The sequence below is a fragment of the Alligator mississippiensis genome, chromosome 5 (assembly GCF_030867095.1).
Source record: "Alligator mississippiensis isolate rAllMis1 chromosome 5, rAllMis1, whole genome shotgun sequence".
NCBI classification, from domain to species: domain Eukaryota; kingdom Metazoa; phylum Chordata; order Crocodylia; family Alligatoridae; genus Alligator; species Alligator mississippiensis.
Genome location: NC_081828.1, coordinates 9,247,277 through 9,263,221, shown reverse-complemented (window position 1 = coordinate 9,263,221; position 15,945 = coordinate 9,247,277). Strand labels below are relative to the sequence as shown.

Below are 15,945 nucleotides of genomic sequence, written 5' to 3'. Positions count from 1 at the left end.
ACACCTACAGCCTAGGCAATGACCTGCTGGGTGGCACAGAAGCAGAAAGGGATCTTGGAGTCCTAGTGGGCTCCAAGATGAACATGAGTCATCAGTGTGAAGAAGTCATCAGCAAAGCTAACTGCACTTTATCGTGCATCAGCAGATGCATGACGAACAGATCCAAGGAGGTGATACTTCCCCTCTATCGGGTGCTGGTCAGACCGCAGTTGGAGTACTGCATGCAGTTTTGGGCACCGCACTTCAAGAGGGATGCGGATAACCTGGAGAGGGTCCAGAGAAGGGCCACTCGTATGGTTAAGGGCTTGCAGACCAAGCCCTACGAGGAGGGACTGGGGCATCTGGACCCCTTCAGCCTCCGCAAGAGAAGGTTGAGAGGCGACCTTGTGGCTGCCTATAAGTTCATCATGGGGGCACAGAAGGGAATTAGTGAGGGTCTTCTCACCAAGGCACCCCTGGGGGTCACAAGAAATAATGGCCACAAGCTAGCAGAGAGCAGATTTAGACTGGACATTAGGAAGAACTTCTTCACAGTTCGAGTGGCCAAGGTCTGGAACAGGCTCCCAAGGGAGGTGGTGCTCTCCCCTACCCTGGGGGTCTTCAAGAGGAGGTTAGATAGGCATCTAGCTGCGGTCATCTAGGCCCAGCACTCTTTCCTGCCTATGCAGGGGGTCGGACTCGATGATCTATTGAGGTCCCTTCCGACCCTAACATCTATGATTCTATGAATCTATGATTGGATACATCATGGCTGGGCCACTGGTATTCAGGTTACTACTGCACTTCCACTGTTACTAACCGTGAGGAGCAGCCACAGGCCTGGACTCGTGATGCAAAAAGTCCTAGACTTCAGCTCATCACTAACCCCTCAACAATGGCAAGGGGCATTTGCTAGGACTGTGTGAAGCTTCAGTAGCCAATTCGATCTGGAGGAGATGAGGCCCAATTCAGCAGCCAAATCCCTGAATGCAAATCGAATCGGGAGACCCATTAAAAGATCCAAATTGAATCGGAAGCCTCTGAATTGATTCGGAAAAGAGTCAGCGCCAATTCAGAGATTTGGCCATAGACTAAACAGGCAGCAGTCCTCGACCACGCTGGACAGGACACGGCTGCCTCCAGCTGGTAACTCTGTTGTGGTGGGCAGAGAGGGGAGGGAAGGGGCTGGGACAAGCGCTGCCCAGGGACGGGGGGGACAGCTCGCGCCGCTGGTCTGGAAGCTGCTCATGTGGCAGCTTGTCCAGCAGCTCTTGCTGTGCCACCAGTCTGGGAGGGCATGGGCATGGGCAAGGGCATGTGGCCCAGGATCTGCACGGGGCGGGCGGCAGCAGGGCATAGCCCCCACTCCCAGTGCTGCCCCACCTGCGTCTTGCATCCCGCACCGCCACCCCCTTCCCCGAGTCCTGCACCGCTCCCCCCACCCCCCCGTCCCAGCCCCAATCCCTCCCTCGCTCTGTGGGTGTTGATCTGCCCCCCCCCAAACGCCCCTTCCCTCTGCCCTCTGCCCACCTCAACAGACTTACTAGCTAGAGGCAGCCATGCCCAGCATCGCTGAGGACCGCTGCCTGTTTAGTCTATGGCTGAATCTCTTTATTGGCGCCAAATCTTTGGATCCGGTTCAGCCGAGCTGAACTGGAACAGTAATTTGAATCTCCTAATCGAATCACTATCCCTCTGAATCGGCCAAATCCGAATCCAAAGTGAATACTTGCCACTTCACACAGGCCTAGCATTTGCTGAGGCTGCTTCACACAGGCCTAGTGATGCTGAGCACTTGCATTGCACCTCACCTCAGGATGGCAAAGTGCTTCACAAACTCCCATTAGACCCCCAATGGTGCCCTGCGAGGAAAGTCTTAATAGACCCATTTTGCAGATCTCAGGCACAAGAGTCTTTTTCTACCCAAGGCCTCTCTCTCCACCTCTCAGGCATTGAAGGAGCGCCATCACTGTTGGATGCAAGCTGCATGCAGGTGTTACCAGCCTGTCGTCTAACTTGGGATGCCAAACCTGATGCCAGACTACACGAGAGGCTCCAGCTCCCCAAGCTGCTAATGGACTGGTTGAATGGCCCTAGTACTAGACAACTGGGACTGAAAGCCCCAGCCTACGTACCCAGCAAAGCCAGGGGGATTTGCCTGACACCATGCAAGGAGTCAGCCAAGGGCTGTGTCCGATAGACATGGCAGAGCCTTTACTGTTGCTAATTGTACCTTCTAATTGAAAGCCATTATGAACCGTGTATTGCATCCCCCCGGCAAGCAGGCATGGGACGTACTTTTAGGTGGTATTCAGAAAACCTTAATTAAAAACAAATTTTCTAAAGGAGGATGGAAATAGATTGTTCTCCCTTAACCACGGGGAGCAAACAAGAACTGAAAGCAGGCAAACACTTGAAGGTCAGGGAGCGTGGGGGGCAGTGGCGGTTTGCCTGGCTGCTTGCATTTTCCTTTTGTTGCTCCTCTTTCTTTTAAGTATCACTTCAGATCCTCATCGTGGGCGCAGAACCCCGCGACTGCCTAGTGGAAGCGAGCTGCTTTCAAGAAGAGGAAAACAATGGAGGTGGACACAGGTTTAAAGACGGATCTGGGCGGATATGCTGACAGATGACTTGATAGGGAAGCAACAGGAAGACATTTCCTAAATTATTGATAGGAGCTTATTTCACAGAGGAAAACTCTTTCCTTGTCTCATAGACGTATGAAACCAGGGTCTGTCTCCACTGCCCTACTAAGGACCCCACAACAGCACATCAGATCTACACCAAGACTTGCAGAATCCAGCTGCCTTTATTTGGGTTTTGTCTTTATTCCTGAGCGTTTGGGGCTAGCTGAGCAATCATGGTGATTCAAATATGAGTTAGATTCTCAGAGCCCTTCCCCCTGCTCTGTACTATCTTCTCATCCCCGGGGACACCAGGCCGGCCGGCCCTTCATCACCTTACCCTTTGCAATGTCTTAATTCCCCCCATGGAGAGCAGCCTCTGCTTGTAAACTGAGGGAGGGGGAGGGAGTGCTCATTCAATCCCCATTTATGCATATGTGAGGCTTATCCTGTAATGTCTTTTTTCGTGGCGGAGAAGAGACAGCTTTAAGGCCCCGTCTGCAATCAGCATTATGGGTCACTTTATTAGGGCTTCTTGACACAAAGCACATTGCTCGTCCGGGTTCACTAGCTTGCAGACTAGCATAGACTACGCTGGGTGGTGCCAACACACCAGACCTCCCAGCCTGGAATAACTGGTAAGGGAAGGAGCGCTGGCAACACGACTGCTCGAACCTTTCTCCATCCTGTGCCCTCTGGAGTTGTGGTAGCAGGAGACTGAATCTATTTTCTTGAAGCCACCATTTCCTGCACAACTTGTTTTAACCTTGCGTGTTTCTTGGTTTGGAGCCTTTGGGTCAGTGCTTTCCTTTCAGATAATCTTACTGAGACATGACTGAGCCATCAAGGCTGAGTATAGACAGCCAAAAAGCCCAAGGTGGGATTGATTTGATCTTCGCAGGTTTCTCTAAACTGCGTAGATTGAACCAATGATGACCTGAACTGACTGTTTGCACCAGGGAAAGGCAGACAGAGGCTGCATTGGCCCAGGCCAGAAGGTGGGGGGCGCTAGAGCATGCCTCCCTGCCTGCCCCCCGCCCGATCCAGGCGTCTGGCCACAGGGGCAGCCCCGCGCGCCCCGCGCCTCTCCCCAGGCTGGCCCGGGATCCCAAGCTGTGGTCTGCACAGCTGCAGGGAGGGAGGGGGTGCAGGTAATTCCCCCCACGGGGCCGGGACAGCGTGAGCCACTGACGTGCAGGGGAGGGGGGGAAAGGAGTCTCCCCTTCTGGGGCCGGCTCCCCGAGCCCAGCATCTGCCCACATAGGGATTGCCCAAACCTTGGGCCCAGCAGGATGCACCGGGCAGTCCTGGGCTCTTGCGCCAGGTAGCGGGACCCAGTCCTGCCCTGTAGAGTGCTCCTGTCCCGGACACCAGGCACAAGCTCCCCGACATGTGTTACCAGCTGATGATGATCCCCCAGAGGGCTTGAGCAGGGCAATGGGGATGGGAGCACTCCATAGCGGGCAGGATCAGACCTCGCTACCTAGCGCAAGCTTCCCAGGCCACCCGCCTTGTCTTGCTGGAGCCCAGCACCATCAGCAGCCAGCAAGAGGAGCCGGGCAGCCCCAGGGGCTTGTGCCAGATGGCGGGGCCCAATCCTTCTTTCTATGGAGTTGGCCTGGCTAGGTAGGGAAGTGAACCCAGCCCCCGCCCGCCTCCAGGACCTGGCCTCCCAGCTGGAAAGACCTCAGCTCGGGGGGCCAAGATTGGGTTAGGGGGCTTCATTCCCCCCTTCTGCACCTCAGTGATGTGTGCCAGCCCAGGCACATGATGACGGGGCAAATCACCCCCCACAGCTGGGCAGAGCAGGGCTGGCCAGGGGACACCCCCCAGGGGCTGGGGGACTGGGTCATAACTTGAGTCGGGAGGGGTCTGGGACAGAAGCTCCATGGACCAGTTCAACCTAAATCAGTTAAGTCTGATACTACATCCACCCAGGGTTATCTTAAATGGGGTTTGGCCATTTTGAAAACAGCTTATGTGTACTGAACTTCTGTTCAGTGACAGGTTTAAACTGGTTTCTGATCACTTATACTGGCTTATGTGTAACTTCTGTCCGTAGGCCAAGTGTTGGAAGCTCCCCCCAAGTTGCACTACCAGTCCTAGAAGAAGCCAAGCTCTATGATAACGCAGTAAGAATGATAAGTAACAGTGACAGTTATAACTGTAGGATGTATTTTCAGTCCATTCAGCAAATTTCAGATAGTCTTACTTCAAACCCAAACAAAATGCTTCATTTGTGTGTGTGGCGGGGGGGGAAGAGCGGGGTTTAAGAACAGTTTCAAGATGAACGTGCTGTTCCAAATGACTATGCAGGCATTTCATTTGAAAATGTCAAAATGAAACACTGAGGTTTCATTTCTTTCAAGTAAAGCTACTTACTGAACTCAGGCCAAACTCAGGATCATTTTGGTTCCCCTTAAACTGCATTTTTTCGTGTATTTCCTTTATGTTGAAATAAACTCAGCCCCCGCTGTACTCGCAGCTACTAGAAAAACCTTAAAGCACCAAGGCAGCATATTTCATAACTTGCTGACTGCTATTTTGGGATAAGCATGAAAATCCAGGACGAAACAAAACAAGGAATCCTTACAAAATGGTGTTGGACGATGTCTCAAGGAGAATGGATGCAGCTGCATCGTCCAACACCATTTTTCAAACTCAAGAAGAGAACGCAGGTATATTAAAGCTTATTCTGTACATGTTTCTACATTCATACATATATGCACATTATATGCACTTGAATCAATAGCTACATTTTCAAGGCTTGTATTAATTATTAAATGTATGTATTGTTCTTGCTAACTACCAGGGCTGAGAAGCACAAGAGCCTGAGCAAATTAGCCTGAGCTAAAACCCATGAGTCCCTGTCTCCCTTGGGCTCCTTTAACAACCCCAGTCCAGAGAATACCGAAGGGTGGCCGGCACGGGGTGTATACTGTAGTGATGGACATGTTCTGATTGCTTTTGTGCACTTTAAAGTCTTAGGGCAGCTGCCATTTAGTGAGGCTGGAGGCCTCAACTCTTACCTTCCCCAGTCATTCAGAACAAAAGTCATTCATATGGAAAGCACCTGGTCCTTAGGCTATGGGAAAGCATCACAGGAGGCAAGTTTAAATCCAAGCTATCCCGTACAGCTCTTTCTTTCTGAAAAGCCTTTGTTTGACTCAGCCTGTAGAGAAGAAGGTGGAATTCTGCTTCCCTTTGTGCATTTAAATGGAAGTTTTCTAGCCACACAAGTGGAAGTCTTGGTACTTGGGCGCAGGGAGTGATTCAAAGTCCCCTGCCTAAGGGTGCAGCTGGGTACGGTACATACACAGCTACGTATGCATGTACCTTGGCATAAGATCAGGAAAAGGGGAATGGAAGGGTCCCAGTACCTGAGTGGCGAGGGTACTCATCCAGGACCCGGACACCTGGGTTCTGGGACCCTTCCCCCGGATGGCGTTTCAATCGGCATCTCTCTGACTTGTCAGCATCTAAGCATCATACTGCAGTTTAAGTGTTACCTGGCCCTTGCTTCACCAATACTTTTGAGGCTGCCTCTTGTATTTAATAGTCGGTCGCTGTCTACTTTCCCCCATCATTGATATCAACACTTTCTGGGGAAGCATTTCAGTTTTGGTGAAACCATTCTTTGATGGAAAACTCTTCCACTGAAATTTTTCTTAACCAGCTAAGGCGGAACGTGCGAGAGAACAGCTGTGAACAACAGCAACGTTAAATGAAAAAAAGAAAAACCCCACAAGGAAATGACCAATTTTTATTAAGGTGCTGCTTTCACATATGCTTGCCAGGCAAACTAGCACGTTTAGCTACAGAAGGATGTATTCGCTGTGTAAGGACACCTCAAAACAACAAATAAACAGCATTAGGATGGTGCATTGAGGAAGCTTGAAAGAAAGTAGGCTGTCCAGTATAGAGGCCGCGTTCTGCTCTGACATACATCTCCGCTCTCACTGGAGATGAACAAGTAAGAGCAAAAGTTACACCAATCATTTAGGAACATTTGGCTGAATGTGCAAATCAAGATACACCATTGCTCCAGTACAATATCTGCTCACTGACAGCTACATGAATCTCAAAACCAGGCACAGCTTCCTGCTGGCCCTTGGATATTAGTGGTGGTCACAGCTGTCTGGAAGAGTCTGTCAGGTTCCCAGGACTGGCTGTCACAGTCCAGCTTGCGGCTAACAAAATCTCTCCTGAATCCATTCGGTGCCATTGATGGACTGCTTTGGTTGGTGCCTTCTAAAGGATGTGGTTCAATGCCTGGAAAACAGCAAACCCGGCTTAGATTTACACCACGACAACACGGTTTTATTAATAAAAGTTGTTCCTGCTCATTGTGGGTGAAATTCTCCCCTCTGCAAGGGACCAGCATGCATCGCTCAGTTGAGATCTAAGTGATTCCTAAATACTCAAAATAGGACCTAAGCGGGATTTAAGTGGGGCATCAGTCTTGTGCTGGCCTTCTGCACAAAGCTGGATTTCCCCCTGCATGCAATTAAGACCAGAAACACAATGGCACACGGGCTCAAAGGACATGGGTAATTGCATCAAAGCCGATAGTTTCTCTGCAGATAGGGTCTCTGAGATTGTAACACAAACTTCCAAGTTAAGCTATGCATTTTATTCTTATGTATTATACAATCTCATACATTTGTATGCATAATCCTGAAGGAGTCCAAGTTCCTTTACAACATATATATTCTAGGCAACCAAATTGCTCCACCTGTATTTGAAATGTAGCTCCCTCTCAAGTGACATTCAATGAACAGCCCGCAGTAACCACATACCTCCGTGCCAGAGAGGCAGTGAAGGATGCCAGTTGAAGCTTTTATATGGGCAAAAAAAGCCATGACCTGCTGTGAAATGTGGCCAAAACGCGTGGGCTATCTTGACTTTTATTATGGAAATCACAGTGTGAAATCATGGCTTTATGAGTAGACAGCGACCCTGGCAGCATGCTGCATCCGAACACATGCTGGGATAGTGGCTCATTATTGACTCTAAATGCCCAGACCTGCTTTTAGCAGCACCCTGGACTATCTTGGGTGATTCTGGCAGCGAAAGGCCCTGCAGAAATTTCAAAACTGTGCCAAATTGCTTGGCCAGCTTAAAATAAAACACAACGTGCAGCATATTTTTCTTTAACATAGTTTCTGCTCACCACCATCATCACCCCTCCAGATTTCTTGTTAAATGAAAGGACAAGAGGAAGCACAGGGGCCTGATAACGGCACACAGTGTTCCCATCTCATATTCACTGATTCTCATGCAACCCAGGGTGGTAGTGACTGAAATGGCCCAGGCCAGGTTCAAACCAATGGATGTGTGTGTCTGTGTCACAAAATAGCCACCAGTGTGTGAGGAACCCAACAGAGAAACAGAGGAGCAAATGGACATCTCTTGACCCCAGAGAAGCCCCTTTCAAGATGGAAATGAAGGTGAAATAATGTGAAGAAACTTGCAGGGCTGCAGCTCTTGCTGCAGTTGTTGCAGGGATAAACAGAAGGTTTTGGTCTCTCGAGCTGTTAATCCAGCACTTCCCATCAACATCAAATACAACAGGAAAAACCCTTAAACCTATTTTATTTATATATGTGCTACAGAAGTTAGAGCTGGAAGGGACCTCCCCAGGTCATCTACTCCATCCGCAGGCTCTGAAGCAGGATTTGGTGCACCCAGACCGGTCCTGACGGATGTCCGTCTCCCAATGAAGGGGATTCCACAACTCCCTGTACAGTCCTCACTGTCCTCCTCATTAGAAAGTCCTTTTCCTGATATCTATCCTAAATCATCTTTGCTGCAAATGAAGATTATTACTTCTTGTCCTATCGCCTACACAAGTGGAGAACAACTGATCGCGGTTCTCGACAACAGCCTTTTACAAGTTTAAAGACTGTTAGCAATCTTCTTTTTTTCTAAATTTAAGCAAACTCAATTTTGTCGACTTGTCCTCGTCAGCCATGTTTCCTAAACCTCTTATCACTCTTCCTGTTCTCCTGGGGAAATTCTCCCCTCTGCAAGGGACCAGTATGCATCACTCAGCTGGGACTTTGTCTACAACATTCGTCAAGTGTATAGCTCAAAACTGGACCCCGCACGTCAGCTGAGGCCTCAGCAGCTCCGGGGGGAGTGGAACGATTGCTTTCCATGTCTCTCATGTTGTCATTCCTGTCACTAAAACCCAGAATGGCGTTTGTCTGTTTTGCAGCTGCATCTCATAATTGATTCATGTTCTGTCCGTGGTCTAGCAGCAAGGCAGTAATGCCAAGTATTTCCCATCTTCTAGGCGTGCATTTGATTTTGCCTTCCTAAGTGTCGTACACTGCACCTGTCTTTACTGAATTTCATTTTGCTGATTGCAGACCAGGTCTCCCATTTATCCAAATGCAAGCCCTTGCAACCCCGGCCAGCTCCGTGCCTCCCACATCTTCCAGGAGTAGTCTCTATGCCCTCATCCAGATCTTTAATGAAAACAAGGAATAGAAGAAAACTCAGGCCTGATCTCTGCAGAAGCCCACTTGAAACCTCCCCTGCTTTCCTAGTGAACCACTGATAACTACTCTTTGGGAACAATTTTTAATTCAGTTGTACACATACCTTGTACATCACATCTCCAGCTCCCCTTCTATCCATTAAGGCAATTATCTTGTCAAAGAAGATCGTTGGATTGGTTTAATGCCATTTGTTCTCTCTAAACCTATGATGACAGTTTTTTATCACCTTCTTTTCTTTCAGGTGCTTCTAAATCGATCGTTTAATCATTTGTTCAGGTATCTTTTGAGGCATCAAAGTTGGGCTGACTGGGCTGTAATTCCTCAGGTCCTCCTTTTTAATTGTATGTACTGTGTTTCCCCGTCCCCAGGCCTCTGGGACCTCCTCTTGTCCTCCATCGGGTCTCAGAAATAATCACCAACGACTCAGGAATTGTTCCTGCTAGTTCCTTAAGTATGCTAGAGCGAATGTCTGTCCCTGCTGACTTACTTGGATATGTCTATCTCAATATTTTAACCTGCTGTTTCCCTATTCTAGCTTCCACTCTTCCCCTCCGGTTAAAATTAACTGCATTTAAGTCAAGCAAAATAAAGTAGCTGGTCTTTTCATGAAGCAAGCAAGAAAGAAGACACTGAATGCTTCGGCTTAAGTCTTTGGAAATGCGCTGCTTGGCAAATTGCTGTGTCTATGAAGTAGGTGTATGGAGAAAAGGGTCCATACTGGGAAAGGTTTACCAACCTGGTGGGAACAGTGAAGTAGACGGGTGAACTCTCCACATGCAACAAAGCCCATCATCTGCTGTGAAGTTTTCTCCCAGGAAGCAAAGAGCTGCAGTGACAGATGGACCTTGGCTGCATCTACAAGGTAGGGGCTGCTGCCACGTTAGCCAGGCTGGCAGCCTCTGGGGCAGTCGGGTGGGCAACCCTGTACAGCAAAGCCAAACCCACTCTGGGGCTTTGCTGGCAAATCTCCACGACTCTGGGGTTTCACTCCCCAGCAGACAGAGCTCTGTCGGCATCACTTGGGAGTGCAGATACAGGCTTTGACAGACCCAGGTTATGGTCCAGGCTTTGGGGGATAGTTCCTGCCACAGTGGGTCAGCTCTGGGCCATCACTGGTGACAGCCAGCCTTTGCAAAACAAAAGATAAACAAAAAATGACAAGCATGGCAACTAAAGGAATTGAAACTCTGAAAAGCAGGGAGGGGAGATGCCAACATGGGCCCACACGTTCCTCCCGATCGCGACCCACGTATTCACCGAGGTTCAGAAAAGCTCAGGTAAGTTCCCCAAATCCTCTCCCTTTATCCCATCCTTTTCTGTTTTTGCAACCGCCTTTGGTCCTGCTTCGTTCCACGCACATCAGAGAGCAAAGTGCCTATGCACTGAGGAGAGGTCTTCCCATTTCCAGCCTTAATGGAAACCCCACAAGAAATACCATACAAAAGTCAATCTTGGTGGTATTTCTGGCCCTGCTTTGCAAATGTGAGGCTCAGATCATCTGCAATGAGCAGCAAAACTCTGAGGTCCATATTCCAACTCAGCCAGTGTCTCAAGAGCCCCCCTTCGCTAATTAGCAGCCATCCTAGCTTTATCATTTTTTCCTCCTCGTCTTCTTCATAAGCAATGGTACTTAACAAGCAACACTTCACAGCACTGCGCAAATATTAGTCTTCACAATAGCCTTGGGAGGAAGGCAGGTATGATCGACGCTAGCACGCAGACAGGGGAACTGAGGCAGGACGGTTAAGTGACATGCTCACGGGCACACAAGGAGCTGGTGTCAGAGCTACTGGTAGCACCCAAGAGATCCTAACGCCCATCCAAGACCTCTCTGGTATGTCTTACTGCCTCAGAGTAAATCACAGACAACAGCAAGCTTTTACCTTCAGAAGCTGCTTAACGGTCTCCTGAGCGACAGACACTTAAAACTTCTGAGCTCATGATATCATGAAAAAGCAGCAGAGACTTGCTTAATTTATGTAAAGAGGGCTTGCTATTGCCAGGATCCCTTTCACTCCTCCCATGGCATTATTCTCCTGCATTTACAGCAGCAGGAAGCTATGGTCTTGGGCCTCGGTGTGACCCGCGTGTCAGAATGAGATTTTTTTTCGTAATGTTTCAACAAAGCCAGACAACAGCTCCCTTCTTGCTGCTGGTGAAGTGGCCGGCCGTGCGAGGTAAGCTGCGGCTCCCAGGCCTCACGCAGCAGCTTGCTGGGTGGGACGGGAGACGAGGAAAGGCAGATTTGCTGCTTGTGCGTGTCCCTCGCTATTCTCAGCACAATTACTGAGCCCGAAAGGTTCCTTCTCTTCCTTTTGAAAGACACTGCTGGTTCACGGCTGTGAATGCATGCAATGGTCTTTAGCCATGACCTTTCTTCAGAAGCAGAATGAATGTTTTGTGCCATCTCAAGTCCTCGGTAGTATTCATAAATTCCCTCTCAAGGCCAAAGTACATCTTGTCTGTCCTGGTTTGCATTTTCAGTGCTTCTGCCTGGGTGTGAGAGATGAGCATCTTCATCTTGTCCATAGATTGCAGCATGAAACTGAGACAGGCCGAGACACTTCAGTCTTTGCAAGGGTCCCTCTCCGTGCCTCTGTGTGTGGGACACGGCACACACAGGAAGCAGAGCAATGCTAAACTATTCCCATCCATCTAGCGCAGGGTCCTCCCAAACAAAGTCAGGTTAGCTGCCCTGCTGGTAAGCACCGAGACCCCCTGACCAGACCAATAATGTAACGACAGCATCAGAGGACCCCTATCCCTCTCCACGTCATCGGCAATCCCTCGCAGTTGAGGAAGACCGTCTTCCATGCTTGCCTTATCTGTGGTCCCAAAGACAGCTGGCGAGGCCAATCTGGGATCGACAGGTCCTAATACAACTCGGGCACGTGTTTCCACGTGGGGCGGGTGGCTCTGGATTCTCGGTTCGGTCTGCAACACCCTGTTTCTGCCGCTTTTCCGTCTCCTGTTGTCGTCATGAGGTTTCAAAGTGCTGAGATCCTTGCGGCAGGTTCAACGGACAGGTTTCCCTCGCTGTATGCTGTGCATGCGTTCCTGGAAAACGGCACGTAACTCGAATTCGCATAAAGGAAATCCACTTTACAAAGGAACAAATAGGGATACGTTGTAAGACCTCGCCTGGACTGACCCCCGGACATATTTCTATCACTTTTACAAGACAAGTTTGGTACTCACCGACGGCAGGCAGTGCACACGAGCACAGGGGGGTGGTGAGTGTTTAGTCGGTGGGAAGAGAGGGTGGTGAAGGCTTCACTGATGGACCAGGGAGAGGGGTAGGAGATCGACTAGCGGGACGCTTAGAAGCCAGAATGGGGATGGCAGATACAGAAACATGCGTCGCGGACAGCGAGCGAGGAGCACAGATCCACACAGGAGACTATATTTTGGTGCGCGTCACTCCCACAATGCACCACAGAGTAGCAAACTGCGGACAGCCAATCGCATACGAGCAAATTTATCTTGCACATAACGAATTTTTGGTATAAAAAGGGTCATCGCATAAGGGGGAATTTGTACATACAGAACCCGCATAAAGTGAGAGACACCTGCACCACCAAGAAGGAGCTCTCCTGGCTGAATCAAACAGAGCCACTGACACAGGGGTCACCGGTGCCTAAATCCATCATCCCGTTTCGATTTTGCCATCCTTCAAAATCCTTCATTTTGAAAAATGACTCTGCTCCTCTGATCTGCTCTCCAGAGACCCAAGGGTGCAGGATGTTGGGAGAGGGGATAGGATGGACGGAAATGTCACCGTACCTATTTCATGACAGCTTGGGTGGCATCCAGTCCAGTGCCTCCGGTTTTAACATAGAGAACTCCCTCTAGTCTCACTGTCTAAAAGACAAAAACAGTGCACGGTCAAACAAATGCAGCATACATCTCTGTTACAAGAAAGCAACACCTGGGGCTTACCCCCCAGCCCACTGCAGGGAACCAGCCTCCAGCTATGGGGGAAATGGGCTGGCTGGCTTAGGGGGCAGGTCTTTTCCTCTCTAATCTGTATAACCCTGTAATGCAGGGGTGGGCAATTATTTCTGGCGGACGGCTGCTTACTGAGTTTTGGCAAGCATGGCAGGCAGCCAGGGGCTGATAAATATTAATTTTCTGCATTTTTTAGGGGCCCTGCGGACTGGACAGAATGGCATTCGGCCCCCGGGCTGCATTTGGCCCACCCCTGCAGTGTAATGACTGGGTAACAGATGCTACAAGGGTATAAACACCAGGATGGAGAGGAGTTATTTAGGGTGGTTCAGAGTACAGCATGATATCCAAAGACAAATTTAGTCTTAGTTTTGTTAACAGCAAGATCCATTAAACTGGAGAACAGTTACCTAAAGGACCCGGTAGATCCTTCTTGCTTTTCCGATGCAAAAGTGGATTGGGAGGATCAGTAGGGAAAGTTATAATATTAATTAGCACTTCCAAAGTACTGTCCACCCTGCAATCTCAGCATGCCTCATAATGAAAGCTTCACAATCCCACAGGAAAGCAGGGAGCTATAACCCCATTTTGCAAACAGATTTAAGGGAAGATTTTCAAAGATAAAGATGGCCGTTAAGCACCTATTTGGCTGCAAAGGAAACTTGAATTCTCGCATTTCTTAAATGCCAAGTGCCCGTCTTCACAAGCCTAATAATATTATTTTAATGTTGCTGCTGGGTGTACAGTGGCATGGGTTTAAGGACAAAAATTGAAAGCAGGTCTATCCAGTGCCACCATGCTGACATCCACGTAGATCATCGGCACAGTTTGAGCCTTTAGGGCCACAGCACAGACTGAGAGCACTTGAAGTCCCTGAGTAACCAGCGGCTGTAGCTGGATGTCCTCCTCTCCATGGGCCAGAATTGGAAAAAAGTGAGGCATGCACTTTGCCAAAGGTTTCACAGATATTTGCTGACAACAGAGCAGCAGTGATACTCAGGACTCTGAAGGGGATCGTGCTCTGCTAGACCCTGACTCTTCAGATCCGAAACCAGGCCAGACATCCTTCTACGCTGTGTCCCCGACCTCTCTCTGTGCTGCCCCAGACTCTTCCTCCCGATCCCACCATCGTTCCTAGCCAGTCCTACTTTCCACCTCTCAGACGTCTCATCCCAGTCCCAGTCTCCTTGCTGTATAAATCCGAGTGCCAGCCTTCTCCGTGCTGCCCACGACTGACACTGAGCCAGTGTCTTGGCCCATCCAAGTCCTCGCCCCATGCTGTGGCTCCTTGCAGGATATGTCTCCCCACCCCTATCAGCCCCATTTCCCTGCTGTCTAGTTCTCATACACTCTTTGCCCAGAGCTTTCCCCTGGGTTTTCATTCAACTGGCATCTCTTTCCCACCTAGTTGGTCCTGGTCCCTGACCTGTATACGCAGCCTGTCCCAGTCCCTCCTTAGCCAGTTCACAATTCTCAGTCTTACCCTTGCCAGCTTCCAGTTCCAGTTTCCCACAAAGACTCTTTGTTCCCCATCATCATCTACCCTCCCTGCCCTGCAAGGCTGAGAATCACCCCCCTTCGTTCAAACCAGTTAGCATCGTGCCTGGGCTTGCAGGGGAACCATTAAAAGCACAGAAGAGACAAGTAGCACAGGGCAGAAAATGCTTTTCCCAGCTTGGGAAAATATTTGAGGTGTCAAATCTTTGTCTGAAATAAAAAATGGAAAACTGAAATCTCTAAATTTTTCATGAACCAACAATTTGGGGGAAAAATCAATTTGGGTTAAAGTCACAATTTCCTGCTGTTTTTGGAACCCCCTATTTCAATGTTCACTTCTTCTCCTATTATAATTAACTTACATTTCAAAAGAAGTTGTTTTTAACTGAAAAGCCGTGTTTTATTTTGAACAGGTGGGAATGGGCCATTTGGACAATTTGGAAACTTTTTTTCCAAAATATTTTGAACCAAGACTTGTATTGAAATCGTTCCTCCCCAAGGAACATTTTGGTTTCAACCAACGGATAGTTTCCAACAACAACAATATTTCTGACCTGGCGCAGTGATGGGCTTCCCCTGCCCTCTGTCCCAGGGACCTGACCCACGACAGCCCAGAGCTGCCTACAGGTACCTTTACGGGGATGGGGGTCGGCTGGACAGGAGCTCATTCAATGCTGATGGAAACCTTGGGGAACGTAGCTGCTATGATCGACATCGTTACAGAACATGTGTAAAATGCAATCTTGCAATAGGTATATAAACGTGGCAACATTGCAGTCACTTTTCACATGGATTGTAAAGCACAATCCCAGATTCCTCTGACACCCCACTGCCAGCTTTCAAGTCCTGGCTCCAGGCTGAGGGAGACACTAGAGTTTCCCAAAGAAGTGACTGGTGAGATTTTTTTAACATGGGCAAAACAAGTTATTTTTCTATTAGCCTCATTTTTGGAAAGGGGTGAACTGTTTTAGCTGACCTTTTCCTAATAAAAACAGGAAGGCTGTTGAAGAAGGCACCCAGTCTGGAAAACTTCAGCAGAGACAGTGAAAATATGGCAGTTACAAGCAGCTGAAAAGAGGGTCTTATAATTGAAAGTGTCAAGCAACCTTAATAACAGGTAGTGTTATCAGAGATTAGTTCAAAAGCCAATAAGAAGAGTTTCCTGAATTCTGGGAACAACTTGTTCTGGACCTGAATGAATCCAGCTAGTTCCACTGTGCTGATAAAAAGAAAGTGTGAGTGTTTGGGTGTTTTTTAATTACTAGTAGTTGAATGCTCGGCATATCTCTATAATGGTCTATAAAGAGTCTTTATAAAAGGAGGGCAAGGAAGTCAGTGGGCTGTTTTTCAAGGTGAGCTTTTCCTTATGAAATGAAATGATGAAGTCTTCC

At 48.9% G+C, this 15,945-nt stretch overlaps 1 protein-coding gene across 1 annotated transcript in view; it reads right to left on the bottom strand.

The window, feature by feature from the left end:
- Nucleotides 1–6,348: 6,348 nt before the first annotated feature.
- Nucleotides 6,349–15,945, bottom strand: part of SHISAL2A (shisa like 2A) — a 28,739-nt gene continuing 19,142 nt past the window's right edge. The window contains exons 3-4 of the mRNA XM_006265505.4: nt 12,893–12,970; nt 6,349–6,875 (exon numbers count right to left, since the gene is read on the bottom strand). Of these exons, the coding sequence (XP_006265567.1) occupies nt 12,939–12,970 (32 nt within the window). The 3' untranslated portion in view covers nt 6,349–6,875; nt 12,893–12,938. The remainder of the gene's footprint in view (nt 6,876–12,892; nt 12,971–15,945) is intronic.